The sequence below is a fragment of the Salvelinus alpinus genome, chromosome 1 (genome assembly GCF_045679555.1).
Source record: "Salvelinus alpinus chromosome 1, SLU_Salpinus.1, whole genome shotgun sequence".
NCBI lineage: Eukaryota > Metazoa > Chordata > Actinopteri > Salmoniformes > Salmonidae > Salvelinus > Salvelinus alpinus.
In genome coordinates this window covers 90,067,823-90,083,662 of record NC_092086.1, presented here as the reverse complement: position 1 = coordinate 90,083,662, position 15,840 = coordinate 90,067,823, and the positions used below count along the sequence as shown (strand labels likewise).

Below are 15,840 nucleotides of genomic sequence, written 5' to 3'. Positions count from 1 at the left end.
GTCTGTCTGTCTGTCTGTCTGTCTGTCTGTCTGTCTGTCTGTCTGTCTGTCTGTCTGTCTGTCTGTCTGTCTGTCTGTCTGTCTGTCTGTCTGTCTGTCTGTCTGTCTGTCTGTCTGTCTGTCTGTCTGTCTGTCTGTCTGTCTGTCTGTCTGTCTGTCTGTCTGTCTGTCTGTCTGTCTGTCTGTCTGTCTGTCTGTCTGTCTGTCTGTCTGTCTGTCTGTCTGTTGAAAAATCTGGTAAATTGTGACATTTCAAATGCGTGTTTTAGTTTAGCATATGTCAGGATTTTATTTAATTTGTTCACGTCATTAATGGTAGTTCCAATTACAAATGTATTATAACTGTGTGTGTACTGTGTACATATATATCTGTTGTGGGTAGTGTGGGCATCTGTTTGTAATTCTGGTGGACTCTTCCTGCATACAATGTGATTGGTAACATGTACAATTGCAAGTGGCATTTGTGTGTCTGTGTAAACTCATACCTAATTGGCGTTATATATATATATTATGTACAATGTTTCAATGTGTATGTGTGTATGTGTACATCTTTACGTACAGTGTGAATACAGTGTGCAAACTATGTGTACCAAAATGTGAGATGTGAATACTTTGTATGATCAATATTGTGTTTGCGTGTGGGTATGTGTGTGTGTCTATGTGTGTGTAATGTGTGTGTGTGTGTGTGCATGGCTCAGGTAACTTGTCAGTTCCAGATCTTGAGGAAGCTGTCCCAGGACCCAGTGGCCACCGCCATGCCATCATCAGTCACACCTAGACAGCTCACGCGATTGTCATGGCCGGCTAACACTCCTGACACAGAGAGGGACAAACAAACAAGTGTTATCATATGGTGTCCTGGTTAGCTCTCTCATCAATCCACCATCTTGAAATACCCCTGAACTGTTAACACAGGGATCCCTTAGAGGGTTGAATTACATTTGACTGAGATCAGCTTGTGAATTGAAGTCTAACATCTCAATGAAATCAGAAGATATAACATTCCCTTTTAAGTTATCAGTTGTTTTCAGTCACGGGTCTGATGCATAGCCAGACACAACTATACAACAATGGCTGCCAGCTAAATGACAGCCGCTCGCTCCTACTCCACCCCACCACACCCCACTGACCTGCTCGATCTCCCTTCATGGCATCCCAGATGTTGCAGTTGAAGTCGTCGTAGCCGGCCAGCAGCAGCCGTCCGGAGCGGGAGAAGGCCACGGAGGTGATGCCACAGATGATGTTGTCGTGAGAGTACAGGCTGAGCTCCTGGTCAGCGCGCAGGTCAAACAGCCTGCATGTGGCGTCGTCGGAGCCGGTGGCAAAGGCGCTGCCGTTGGGAAAGAACTGTGGAGGAGAGAGGGAGTGACAGCCATGGGTTAGATCAGCTAGCATTAGGTACATTAGACACTCAGAATTAGCTAGTGCAGCTAACATGAAGGACTTTGGGAACGGTGACATGTCTTAGAGTATGGTTTCCTGGCTTAATGCCATGACATGAACCAGAAAGCAGGTCAGCACACTCACACAGACTGCGTTGATGTCAGACTCATGGCCCGTGAACGTCTGTCGGCACATGCTGTCCCTGATGTCCCACAGCTTAATGGAGGCGTCACAGGCTCCGGACACAAAGGTGCGGAAGTCTGGAGACAGGGACAGGCTCATGACGTCACCGCTGTGGCCCGAAAACACCGTGGTCTGCTGGCTTGTCTCGATGTCCCACAGTGCACTGGATAAGAGAACAGAAGAGCGACCCACTGGATTTAACAACTGCTATCAGATCATTTTGAGTGTAAGGTTAGGCTAGCTCATAGCTAGTTACAGTATAGACAATATACTGTAGTATATTTATATTTGCATTCTCCATCAGCCTTGGTTACTGATCCATCAGGACTCACCAGGTAGTGTCTCCTGAGCTTGTGATGATTTGATTGTCATCGATGAAACGGCAACAGGACAGGTAACCTGTAACACAAATAAAAACATCTAGTAGAACACTGACCACACCATATCAATGTATGGTGCTCCTACTAACGCCTCGATCACACCAACAGCTTCATTGCATTTTGGTACACCAGAACTACATTCATTTCCAATGGAACGCTGCGTTTGCCTTGCAGCATTGCGTTGCAGAGGCAGTTTCAGTGCGTTCTGTGCTGTGCATACGTTGGATTTATTGAACGAATGCGTCAGACTGTATGCGTAGACGGCTTGACAGAAATGGTAGCAGAAGGTGAATGTTGAACTTTTGTTGCACACATATCCAGATGATGCTGCGTACCATTTTGCGAAATGACGCTGTAGGTGTGATCGAAGAGTAAGACTTAATTTCAACAATTCTCGTCCTCCCGAATGTGAGTAATTTAAAAGCCCCAGGTGAGCTAGCGCTGTAACACAGCTAAGGGACTCACTAGGTTTTCTGGCTGATGTCTCAGCTCGTTATAATTGTGTTGCCCTGTGACTAATTAGCCATGTGAATTAAAGTCTTCCTTGTTTAGGGGTTTGGGACCTGGGGATCCCAGTGGGACAGGGAACAGGTTGGAATACTCAACTGAACTGCATACATAACCATATGTAGTGTCACTGGGGAAGTTAGAATCAAGGAGGTTCAAATAAACTTACATAACCTAGCTAAGACACTTCCATGATTTCTCAATAAAAATGAACACAAAATGACTCAAGCTTAGTCACATAGGTATTTGTGTGTAGTAATGCTTCTTCACCTGTGTGTCCGGGTAATTCCCTGCTGACCCTGACGTTGCCCTCGCGGGTCTTCAAGCAGTAGATGGAACAGATGTTGTCCAGACCTCCACAGGCCACGTAGTTACCAGAGGGGGCATACGCACAGGTCATCACCCAGGAGGAGCGCAGGGGGATAGCATGCATCTGGAGGGGGGATAAGAGTTGGTCACTGTGTGTCACAGAATAAAGGCCTGGCCATGGACAAGGAGAGAGTAGTATCATAAACAGGACCAGGCAGGAGTCCAGAGCCAAGTCCACATCCAGACAGAGCAAGAGCGAAATAGTAGTTCATTTTGCTTCCTCTATATTGAATTTGTGGGATCTTTTCAGGGAGAGCCATTGCATAATATAATTTACAATGTTTGAATGGCAAAGTGACTCTGGTAGGTTATGATGTAAGTAGAAGTATGAGATGAGTCAAAACACACAGTCGGCTCCCATTTCATTTCCAATCCCTGAAGGCTGCCTAGTTTGCTGAGAGTGAGTCAACCTTTCCAGGCCCCTTGGTGAGACCAGGGGAGATGTTGTTATTTGGGTGCAGCTCTCACCTTGTTAGTGGTGTAGCTGTCCCAGATGATCAGTTTTCCATCTTGAGAGGCGCTGACCAGGAGCCTGCGGAGACAAAGAGGTAGAGCCATTGTGTTATACCTCATCAAAAAAGTACCGCTTGTACCGCCATGTGTGGTATATGAGTGAGTGTGAAGAGAGGGAGAAGCCCCCTAAGGGGTTGGCATAACGTTACACCCACCTAGAGTCTGTGCCCCAGTGCATGGCATAGATCTTAGCCAGGTGGCCACGGAGAGTGCGCCTCGTCCGCATCTGAATCCTCCCCACGGGATCCAGACCTGACGTTATCTGGTTGACACACAAACACACAGAAAAGCAATGTAAAGAAGACAAGTTCATCACAGGGTTACTGTGTCAATGTAATGCACTATATTCAGATCTTTTTTCGCATATCAGATCTTTTCACATTAGATCTTTTACAGAGCTAATCTAACTGGGCAAAATATCAATTAGTGAAAAAAAGATGAGAATTGGGCTGTCTGTCAAAACGCAGCCATACTCTCTTTTATGCGGGTATGTGTGATACTTACCTGTGTCAGGGTTGAGTCCCCACATGCTTTCCTGGCATCCTAAGAGACAGAGAAACAGAGAGTGGTTAGACAAGCATTAGCACTCTCTCTGAATCTCACCCAGGCAAATATCCCACCTCTCAATATGGTGTGTTAGGCCTACTCCCTTTTCCACCAACCCCCTTCTCTTCTAGACCCAATGGTTTTACTGCTTTCATTGAGATCATAAAGCGTTTCAGAGTAGGATTGCTGATCTAGGATATATCCTGTAATCTAAAAGGCAAAACTGATCCTAGATCAGCATGCCTAGCCTCTGGGACTCTTTGTAAATGTGTGCCCAGATCAGTAACATTCTCTGACACACGTACTCTTATCTGGTTCCTAAGTTGCTCCGCCTCCTGACGCAGCTGCTCCAGCTCACTCATTTTGGATTGGTCCCTGGCCTCGTCGAAGTCTTCTGTCACTCAGTCAGTCACCTGGTGGGAACAAAGGATGGAAAAACAGCATGAGAATTTAAACTTAAAACATTCATGTAGATCGCCCAGACTGAGATATCAAGTTCAAAATTAGGACTCCATCTAAGAGCAGAAATGTCCAATTAGAATGATGGACAGTGCCTGCGTCAGAACAAACCAATCTTCTGCTTGTAATGTAATATGCGCTATGTTTGTACATGGCATGCGTATCAGATTGCATGATTTGATTGCAGTGTTATCATGGTGAGTAATCGACTCCAACTACATCAGAGGTCTCGTAGTCCTCTGCTGGTCTCAACCTGATCAATGGGTTTGATCTGATCATAATCATTTTGGCATGTTTCACCTGGAGGCTAGTTGTTTAACACCATCACAAACATGGCTGCAGAGCGGCAGCTAGAATCAGAGTAAATTGGGCATATAAAATAATACTTAATTCAGTATTTTAAGTGCACGGTTTACTAACATAGCACATCTAAAATACGTAAAGCTCTGTAATCTGTATATTTATGCTAGTACAGCCTTGTCTGGTTTAACTGTGGAGAATAATCTCTAATCTGGTATAATCTGAGAGAGCGCTTCATCATTTAATGGGCTCTCTTTGATATCCACGAACCACTTAATGCACAGAAACAAGATTAGAATTACTGCAGGCAGGCAGGCATTTATCATTCATTACAAGCACATTGAACAAAATGTATGTGTGTTTGTGTTGTGTTCTAAAAGGGGGCTCCCAAGTGGCGTAGCGGTCTAAGGCACAGTATCTCAGTGCTAGAGGTGTCACTACAGACCCTGGTTCGATTCCAGGCTGTATCACAACCAGATGTGATTGGGAGTCCCATAGGGCGGCCCACAATTTGCCCAGCGTCGTCCGGGTTAGGCTGGGGTAGGCCGCCATTGTAAATAAGAATTTGTTCTTAACTGACTTGCCTACTTGAATAAAGAATAAATAAAATAAAAATGTTAAAAAAGCAGTTTTGAATCTCTATTTAGCATAGCTATCATTACATTTGGAATTTGCCAGTGGGATATTTGCATAATTACTATGTTATTACCTGGCTATTACTATGTTTTAACAATGACTTGTTAATGATTCAACATTGCTGCGATTATGGTCGATTCTAGTGGACACAAAATGTCATTGTTCAAGCTGCAGTATCAAAACGAATTAAAACTATTTTACAGCAAGATCTCGATCATCTAGTGAAATACACTGAAAATGGCTGACACTAGCATTATAACTACATTTCCAAATTACAAAAATGTTCACCCGCTATACCTCGATTGTTACCGTCACAGTTGAATGTGACTGAAAATACTATGGTAGGCCTATTTGTATTATTTAAATTCACCAAAACAGTATTGGCTGTACCATACACTTCCATATCAACATGATTAGCACTACAGATGTGTTTATGATCACATGCACAGGGAATTCGAAGAGAGAGAGAGGTTTCACATTCAAATCCTATTCAAAAATGGGCACTAGTATTTGCATGAGTTTGTGGGCCTATTCAAATCCGTAAAGACACTGATGAAATACCTCTGACCATTGTACTCTGCTTTGCACATTCTAATTTGCATCACTGTCAATACTGTACCTCTTTCGGTGGCGGTGTACCGGTACTTGTAAAACACGCATATTAAAAAAAGAAAATGCATTCACAGACAGGTACACTGCCCATACAGCAGTGTCAGGTAATATCACATTTAGTGTTCACATTTTCCATATTTCCTCTAATTCCAGTGCCTCAATGTTAACATTACCTAACACTCACATCACATGTGCCATGTTATTAAAGGCCTCCAACTCCACATACACAAACAAATAAACAGGAACATCCACATCATCACCATCTACTAGGCTAGGGAGAGGAGCAGTTAACTGGGTCATTGTTCCCGGTGGGAACCTCCAACCAGATGGATCACACAGCACTAATGGAAGGCGACCGGGGAAAATTGGTGGGTCCCAGTCTCCTGGCACAGCTGCTCATTTAGCCAATAAAGCACTGAGGGGTTGGTGGTGGTGCATCACCATCAGATACCAGGGTGGGAGAGGAGAGGACTGGGCATCATGGGATGGGATGATACACCATCGCCCACTGACATCATCAAATGACCCTTCTTTGGTTTCCTCCTTTCCCCAATGCTTTCTGGACAGTATGTGCAATGCAATCCACCTTGCAGGCAGTCACCAACCCAATCCGTTGTTGTCTGGACACACGTTCCAGTTCCTAACCCTCCCTCAAGAACATAATTTTAAGGGAGCATTTCTGGTAGAATTGGTTCAAGAAGTGTTTGTACACTAGTAAAATAATTTTGAAAGATGTATTAAATGATGCAAAACACAGGGCAGGGCTGGATGTAAATGATCCTTATTGACTATACGTGGTTGTGGACCTCAGCACGTGTCCTGTGCTGAATAGGTGGCCATCAATGTCACCATAATAGCTTATTAAGCATTTTCTCCAAGACAATATATTACCCATGACAACTGACAGACAGAAGCTACCTAAACTATAGGTCAAAGACTTGCTTGTCATTTGGAAAAAATAATGCAAAATACAGTATGGCCCCACCCCTTATGTTCATGCACAGTAAACGATAGCCTACTTGGTCTATTCGGTTGACATTTCACAGCGAACCAAGAGTGCTAAAGTAATAAGCACATTATATTAGCGTTATTGGATTGAGTGCATTACAGCATAATTTTCTATTATAGAATTCTAAATAAATTCCTTGCTTAAAATGTAAAATCCATTTTAAGGTCAAATTGCAGCATAGACACTGTAGAATAGCCCTCCCTCATCAACAAATAGGTTGCTTACATCGGCCTTGGGGCGCAGCTCAGACGGCTAGGCTACTCCCTCACTACAAGCAACAGTAGCCTACCCAGTACCCACAAATGTATGGAGGCTGCTTGATATAGGTAGCTGTTAGGCTACTTGATGAATTTAAGGCCATAATTCCACGACTATAGCAGTAAACCCCTGGCATTCGTGGTTAATGGCACTGACACCCTGGCAACCGTGTAATTTTTCCAAGCCGCTAAATATGCAAACACTTTACGGGGTTGCCTGTGTTAATATAGGTTATCACAAGAATGTACAGCAAGTTATGCTATATGCAAATAGAAAAACATTTGGTACAGTGGGGAGGTTCGTCCATATGTCTATATTTAGGCTACCAAAACATACAGATGAAATATAATTTCAGCGAAATGATGAGCCTAGTCATGAATAGGCCCATCACTGGTAGGCTACATCATCCAGCCATCTTACATCCATGACAATTCTGACAGCATTTTATAATGGATGGCTACCTGTTAGGTAATGTTTCCGATGAGGTTGGTAGTCTTTCTCGAATACAGTCTGGATTTAATGTTTCAAAAAGGCTGGGGATGTTTATTGGCCCCTTTTTCCTTAGAAAAGAAAACAATATAGGGACAGAAATATGCAGATATTTTCAATATCCTCTCTGCTCCTTGTCTTCTCTAGATTTTTGCTCAGTGAATCTCCAATGTAGGCTACACATCAAATAAATATTAGATCGAAGTACAGAGACACCATATCTCCGTTTGACTGGACCCCTTGAAAAGATGAGTTCTGCTGTTGTGTTCCCGTTTCCTCTTTAGAATGGTTTGCCTTTCTACGCCCGAGACCTTCATAAACTCGAAAACATCTTTGTTGGAGCGGATTGAACACAATTGCAATCTGTCCACGCATCAAAGAAAATGCATTGAACCATATGAAATTAGTAAATAGCTTTTTTATGACTCAGTTTTTCTCTTGATTGTGGTTTTCGTGATCCTCGCTTCCTTCCTCCTCTGCTAGTTCGCGGATATCTTCCTCCTCCTTCTCTCCCCTCACTCCCTCGCTTCGTAATGACCGTCGCCTCCTCGTCAAAAAAATGAATTATTAAATAAATTGCCAAACACAGAGGCTTAAACTCTTGAGAGAAAAATGTAAATGATATTTTAAAAGCGACTGGGCTATCTTGCCGGAGGAGCAGGAAACCCACCCATTGGTACACAAATTAAAAAAACATGCAATAGGCCTAATGCATATTCGCATGCGGTGTTCTTGTATTCAAAGCTCTAAATTGCAGTATTGTAATAAAATAACGTCGTTTCAGATTAAATCACCCGGTCTGCGCTTGCTAACGTTAGATCTCGTAAGCACGATTCAACCACACCCATTTCGGAGAGACTATACCATTTTAAAACCCCCCTCTGATGTCTACTCGATAGGCTACGGGTGGGATGACTCTCAGATGGTCCTCGATCTACTGCAGATCTTGAACATCACAGGGCCGCATTTGTCTCCTTTATGAGAACCCTTTTCGTGTCTTAGTTATTGATTAGGCCTACGACTATATCTCTCAGTACAGTGTGCACTTATAGCGTTAACTACTTCCACTGTAGGAAAATTACTGCAAGAGCCCACCCACCTAGAAAAAAATAACTGTTGAAGTGGCTCCAATCGGCCTCAATTCATCACTCATAGCAGATTTCTTACTTCGTCCCCTTCACGTTTTGATTAAACTACTTGTGTAATTAATACCTCATAGTAGACTAATTACTCCGAAACACTGTATTATCCCTGGAGATGTAGGCTATACACCTAAGGATTATTTTATAATTAGCAGATGTGTGTGTGCGAGAGCAAGGCCATAGGCTGGTGAGAGCTGGGTTTTTATCAAGCCATGGTTTTATATTCATGATAGTGAGTAATCCGCTCATTTCTAAATCCTCTGTCTGTCCAGATTTTTTTTAAACCTTGGTCTTTATTTACTGTCAAAAGACTGTGTGAAGGTTACAGTGTGATAAAAAGGTCAGAGACCTGTGCACACACACACACACACACACACACACACACACACACACACACACACACACACACACACACACACACACACACACACACACACACACACACACACACACACACACACACACACACACACACACACACACACACAAACACAATTCATAATATGCATAATCATTATTCTTATATCTAATGCATTTTTAAACTGTCATTGAACTTAGAGACCCACACAACACACACACAATATATACATAATAATTATATTCTTATATTTTAATGCATTTGTAAGACAGGAGTAAACCAGAACCAAGCAGCTGGTACTAAATGGCCATATGGGCCTGAGAAATATATTCCCATGGTTTGACTAGAGCAGACCATTGTTTAACCAAACATACCATTAATGATCATTTATAATAATGCCCCTAGGGTGGGGGGTTACCTAGGCCCTCGATCAGTCAAAAAAGCGAACTCAATTTCAATTTGATATAAGTATGCTTACTCTCAGCAAACATAATCTGATTTGGTGGGCTGACCCCAGAAATCTAGTGACTGGTTTTGGTTGAATGGGAGTCGGGATCTGCCATAGTCTGTGGATAGGTAAATGATCAACACACATCTAAAGAGAATGCATGATTTGCTCTTGTTGACACTCTGTGTGTCAGTGTATTCCAAAAGGTCATTGGAAAAGTCGAAAGGTGTACTTTGAAGTTCAACAGAATACAGTAGACTCTACCATCTCTGGATCTGGCTGCAGTGCATTCTGTCAGACAAAGGGGTGATATGGCTTGGACATCCAAGGAAGTGAAACAGCGAGGCTGCAATATTATAGGCAGGGACAAGCATCCTTCCCCTACACAAAGTAAGGCAATGGTATATCCCACCTGCCCTGTCCCTCTGCAGGCCATAAGGGACTGTAGTAAATGAGGATAGGTTGCCTAGCAACAGCAAGGGCTTGAGCAAAGAGATGGACACAAGGAGCCATACATCCACAGATTGAAAATACACATGCATGCAAATATTATATATGCCACTAAAAATGTCTTACTTAACTACACATAAGCATAAATTATCAGATGTTTTTGTTCCAATAGGGGCTCCCCTAATCAGAGCAAAGTCCACATTTAAAATGCTTTACTTTTAAAGGCATTGTTAACCGGAATTGCATCCCAAAACCAGGTGACCGCTCTTATGTTTTCACCATAAAGCTTTGATTAAACCTTTAGATAAACACAATGGTGCATTTCGCTCTCCATTTTTTTTGCAAGCAAGAGAGGCTGATGCTGATTCGATGCTCAGTTCTTTGCTTAAACAGTGGGTGGCAGTGAACATTCAACAAAACAGAGACCATCATTTTCATAAAATGCAATGTATTCTTATTTTAAGAGAATGTCACCTACTATGGCCATGAAGTCCTTGGATACGTTGTTGGGTCACATCAATATGAAGCCCAGTTCCTAAGGACACTGACTGCAAGAGTAGGATAGGAACAGTGTTGGTGAAGCTACTCTGAAAATATAGTTTACCAAGCTACCAATTACTTCTCACTGGAAGAAGTTAAGCTAAACTAAACCTACCCTTAATGGCCCAGTGCAGTCACAAACGTGCATTTCCAACCTGGACTCAGGGGTAGAAGTAACAAAGTAAATGTAAATCCAAGACAACGGTCGCAACAACAGGGTCAAAGTTGAATGTCTCTTGCTCCTTCCCGGAAAAAGCAATGGCTATATACATTTCTGAGCACACAGTCTCTCCTGGAGCTCGGTGTCCTGGCTCAGCCTGGTCTCCAGCAGCTCCAGTCCTTGCCGGTCCCCCATCGGGAGATTGAAATCATCAGGCAAGGACAAATCTCCTACCGACCCATTGGCCCATCGGTCCGATACCACCCGGACCTATAGAAAAAAAGAAGCACTTAATCACTGTCACACCCCTAAAAACAATTATACACCAAAAATAGATATGCAAGTTATGTTCTCACCTGATTGCCCACTGTTTTCTTTCTGGTCTTTGCATTTCTACCCAGAAAAATTCAAGAAAATTGAAAAAGGTTAAAAGTAAATTGCAGGTTACTTTTTAATATAATTACATACTGTGCAAAACAGGACAGACAAGCATAGTCTCATCTGTGCTAAGTGAATGTACTACATACCTCCATGGCTGTCATCCACATGCTGCTGTGGTGAATATGATCCTGGGGCTGTCCAATCTCCTAATTGAAAGACAGATTACACAAATAAAGGGTCTTGTGTCTCCTCTGAATGTACACACTCATTCATACATGGTGCAAAAAAGTTACTGTTCATATTTTAAGTCAGTATGTTCTTACCTTCATGTCTACCGCCATCATTTGGCACGTTGAAGTGTCTCAATGTAGGCCCTGTTTGAAACAATACATTGAAATTAAATACTGTGCACAAAAGAACAGATAGGATAAGTCATCTGGGAAAAGTGAATGTATTACATACCTCCATGGCTGTCCTCCACATGCTGCTGTGGTGAATATGATGCTTGTCCTAATTGAAAGAAAGATTACAATAAAGGGGCCTGTTTCACCTCTGAAATTCATTCAGTACTTAGCAGGAGAGAATACATCCTCCAATGGATTTTTTCATGAATAATGCTTCACTTACTTGTATTCGACCTCTTGGCCCCTTGAAGTGTTATAGGGGAGAGAACTAATTCTAAGAAGAAAAAATACATAAGTACAGTACATTTGGAAATTGACCAGGAAAGCTGATTATGGTTCAGAAATGGAACTTTGCATATAATCAAGCATTTAAAAAAATAAATTTTCTAATTTTCTAAAGTCTACGACCCCCACAAGCGTCTTGGGACTTGTCTGAAGTCGGTACAGACGATCTGCCAACTTCTGCCTGTAGCGTCCGAACAGTTTGGGCTACTACACACTAAAATGACCCATCTGTGTAAAGGTGAGTCTCTCTCACGAACACATACCCTTGTCTAAAGGTCTCCCGGTACCAGTCAAAAAAAATATGGAAGTTTATGGAGACTGTTTTGTGCCAAAAATAAGGGATTACATACATGTAAAAAAATGAATAAAATGTTTCCTGACCTTTTTTAATATCTATCAGATATAGGATAGAAACTTCCTTTAGATTGTTTTGGGGGATATCTGTTGTTCAATGTAGAGAATCTGTTATTCAATGTGTTTGCTTTGGCTAATAGCAGTAACGGCCCCAAAAAATGTATCAAATTTTCAAAATCAACTTCTTAAAACAATTCCATATACAGTGCATTCGGAAAGTATTCAGACCCCTTCCCTTTTTCCATATTTTGTTACGTTACAGCCTTATTCTAAAATTGATTACATACATTTTTTTCCTCAATCTACACACAACACCCAATAATGAAAAAGTGAAAACAGGTTTTTAGAAATTTTTGCAAATGTAAATAAAAAAATGAAACATCCTTGAGATGTTTCTACAACTTGATAAATTGAATTGATTTGACATGATTTGGACAGGGACACACCTGTCTACATAAGGTCCCACAGTTGACAGTGCATGTCAGAGCAAAAACCAAGCCATGAGGTCGAAGGAATTGTCCGTAGAGCTCTGAGACAGGATTGTGTCAAGGCACAGATCTGGGGAAGAGTACCAAAACATTTCTGCAGCATTGGAGGTCCTCAAGAACATCCATCATTCTTAAACATCCATCATTCTTAAATGGAAGAAGTTTGGAACCACCAAGACTCTTCCAAGAGCTGTCCGCCTGGACAAACTGAGCAATTGTGGGAGAAGGGCCTTGGTCAGGGAGGTGACCAAGAACCCGATGGTCACTCTGACAGAGCTCCAGAGTTCCTCTGTGGAGATGAGAGAAGTTTCCAGAAGGACAACCATCTCTGCAACACTCCACCAATCAGGCCTTTATGGTAGAGTGGCCAGACGGAAGTCACTCCTCAGTAAAAGGCACATGACAGCCTGCTTGTAGTTTGCCAAAAGGCACCTAAAAGGACTCTCGGACCATGAAAAAGAAGATTCTCTGGTCTGATGAAACCAAGATGGAACTCTTTGGCATGAATGCCAAGCTTCACATCTGGAGGAAACCTGGCACTATCCATATGGTGAAGCATGGTGGTTGCAGCATCATGCTGTGGGGATGTTTTTCAGCGGCAAGGACTGGGAGACTAGTCAGGATCGAAGGAAAGATGAACGGAGCAAAGTACATAGAGATCCTTGATGAAAACCTGCTCAAGACCTCAGACTGGGGAGAAGGTTCACCTTCCAACAGGACAACGACCCTAAGCATACAGCCAAGACAACGCAGGAGTGGCTTCAGGACAAGTCTCTGAAAGTCCTTGAGTGGCCCAGCCAGAGCACGGACTTGAACCCGATCAAACATCTCTGGAGAGACCTGAAAATAGCTCTGCAGCGAAGCTCCCCATCCAACCTGACAGAGCTTGAGAGGATCTGCAGAGATGAATGGGAGACACTCCCCAAATACAGGTGTGCCAAGCTTGTAGCGTCATACCCAAGAAGACTTGAGGTTGTAATCGCTGCCAAAGGTGCTTCAACAATGTACTGAGTAAAGGGTCTGAATACTTATGTAAATGTGAAAATTCCGTTGTTTTTTTTAATACATTTGCAAAAAAATTATGAATCTGTTTTTGCTTTGTCTTTATGGGGTATTGTGTGTAGAATGATGAGGATTTAATCCATTCTAGAATAAGGCTGTAATGTAACAACATTTGGAAAAAGTCAAGGGGTCTGAATACCTTCCGAATGCACTGTAGCTTAGTAGTGCCGTCTCCCAATTGTCTAGACCAGTGAATAATAAGGTAGAGGCGTGAATTATCCCGCAAAAGATTGACCTTCATATCAGGCAAGTAAATTACACTAACAGTTAAAATGAGAATTTATCAGAGACATACACTACCGTTCAAAAGTTTGGGGTCACTTACAAATTTCCTGGCTTTTGAAAGACAATGTTAATGTTGTAAATGTCTACTGTAGCAGTACTGTAGTCTACTGTAACGGCAGATTTTTTATGGAATATCTACATAGGCGTACAGAGCCCATTATCAGCAACCATCACTCCTTCACTCCTGTGTTCCAATGGCATGTTGTGTTAGCTAATCCAAGTTTCTAATTTTAAAAGGCTAATTGATCATTAGAAAACCCTTTTGGAATTATGTTAGCACAGCTGAAAACTGTTGTTCTGATTAAAGAAGCAATAAAACTGGCCTTCTTCAGACTAGTTGAGTATCTGGAGCATCAGCATTTGTGGGTTAAATTACAGGCTCAAAATGGCCAGAAACAAAGAACTTTCTTCTGAAACTCGTCAGTCTATTCTTGTTCTGAGAAATGAAGGCTCCATGTGAGCCTTGTTCAGCTCCATGCGAGAAATTGCCAAGAAACTGAAAATCTCATACAAAGCTGTGTACTACTCCCTTCACAGAACTGGGCAAACTGGCTCTAAACAGAAGGGAGGCCCCGGTGCACAACTGAGCAAGAGGACAAGTGCATTAGAGTGTCTAGTTTGAGAAACAGACGCCTCACAAGTCCTCAACTGGCAGCTCCATTATTATACCTTTATTTCAACAAGGAACACAGACTGAGACCAAGGTATCTTTTACAGCTGGGCCCTGCTGCCACGCCCTGACCTTAGAGATTCTTTTTATGTCTCTATTTTGGTTGGTCAGGGTGTGCGTTGGGGTGGGCATTCTATGTTTTTGTTCTATGTTTTCTAATTCTATGTGTTTGGCCGGGTGTGGTTCTCAATCAGAGGCAGCTGTCTATCGTTGTCTCTGATTGAGAACCATACTTAGGTAGCCTTTTTTCCACCTGTGTTTTGTGGGTAGTTGTTTTCTGTTTTGTGTGAGTACCTGACAGAACTGTTGCATTTTGTTCCACTTTTGTTTTTTGTTTCAGTGTTCACATTATAATAAACATCATGAACACGTACCACGCTGCGCTTTGGTCTAATCCTTCTTCCTCAGACGAACATCGTTACACCTGCGTATACATGTTTACACATACAGTTTAGGTACAATGATTAAGAAACTACACAAGACAAACAAAACGATCACAGATAACACAAAAAATACAGCAGTAGATTGTTACATGTTCACACAGGTTATTCCCCTAACAGCACAAGAACTTGCATTACCCGAAGCAGTTACAAGCAATACAAAAATAAAAATCCTCCAATAAATGTTTAAAATGGGCAAGGGGGACAAGAGTCTCAAGTTTAAGTTTAGTCTGCAGGCTATTCCATAGGCAAGGAGCTTAACAGGAAAAGGCAGCCATACCCAACTCTGTGGAAATCGCATGGGCCTCAAGTGTAATCCATGCTTGAGACCTGGTTTTAGGAATTATAATTATAATGTTGATGAGTGATGATAAATAAGAAGGTAGTTTATTCAGAAGTGCTTTTACATTGAATAGTACCTGCAAAACACCAGTCTCAACGTCAACAGTGAAGAGCCGACTCCGGGATGCTGGCCTTCTAGGCAGTTCCTCTGTCCAGTGTCTGTGTTCTTTTGCCCATCTTAATCTTTTCTTTTTATTTGCCAGTCTGAGATATGGCTTTTTCTTTGCAACTCTGCTTAGAAGGCCAGAATTGCAGAGTCGCCTCTTCACTGTTGACATTGAGACTGGTGTTTTGTGGGGTATTGTGTGTAGATGGGTGAGAAAACAAGTTAATTTAATCAATTTTGAATTCAGGCCCTAACACAACAAAATGTGGAATAAGTCAATG

General features: G+C 42.2%; 1 protein-coding gene across 1 annotated transcript; it reads right to left on the bottom strand.

Annotated features, from left to right (window-relative positions):
* Positions 1-191: 191 nt before the first annotated feature.
* On the bottom strand, positions 192-8,480 carry LOC139533600 (guanine nucleotide-binding protein G(I)/G(S)/G(T) subunit beta-2-like). Its single transcript, XM_071331756.1, has 10 exons — positions 7,617-8,480; positions 4,187-4,294; positions 3,840-3,878; positions 3,491-3,597; positions 3,291-3,354; positions 2,724-2,886; positions 1,899-1,965; positions 1,528-1,729; positions 1,131-1,347; positions 192-813 (listed from the first exon to the last, which is right to left on the bottom strand). The coding sequence occupies exons 2-10, from the start codon at positions 4,241-4,243 to the stop codon at positions 707-709; spliced, it is 1,023 nt and encodes a 340-aa protein (XP_071187857.1). The 5' UTR covers positions 4,244-4,294; positions 7,617-8,480; the 3' UTR covers positions 192-706.
* Between the last annotated feature and the right edge of the window lie 7,360 nt (positions 8,481-15,840).

What these genes read in the sequence shown, in the direction of transcription:
- LOC139533600 (XM_071331756.1), bottom strand. Translation starts at nt 4,243, where the DNA reads ATGAGTGAGCTGGAGCAGCTGCGTCAGGAGGCGGAGCAACTTAGGAAC. An exon ending in GGAATTACCCGGACACACAG is followed by an intron (nt 1,966 to 2,723) that starts GTGAAGAAGCAT and finishes TTTGTGTTACAG; the next exon opens with GTTACCTGTCCTGTTGCCGT. An exon ending in CATGAAGGGAGATCGAGCAG is followed by an intron (nt 814 to 1,130) that starts GTCAGTGGGGTG and finishes TCTCTGTGTCAG; the next exon opens with GAGTGTTAGCCGGCCATGAC.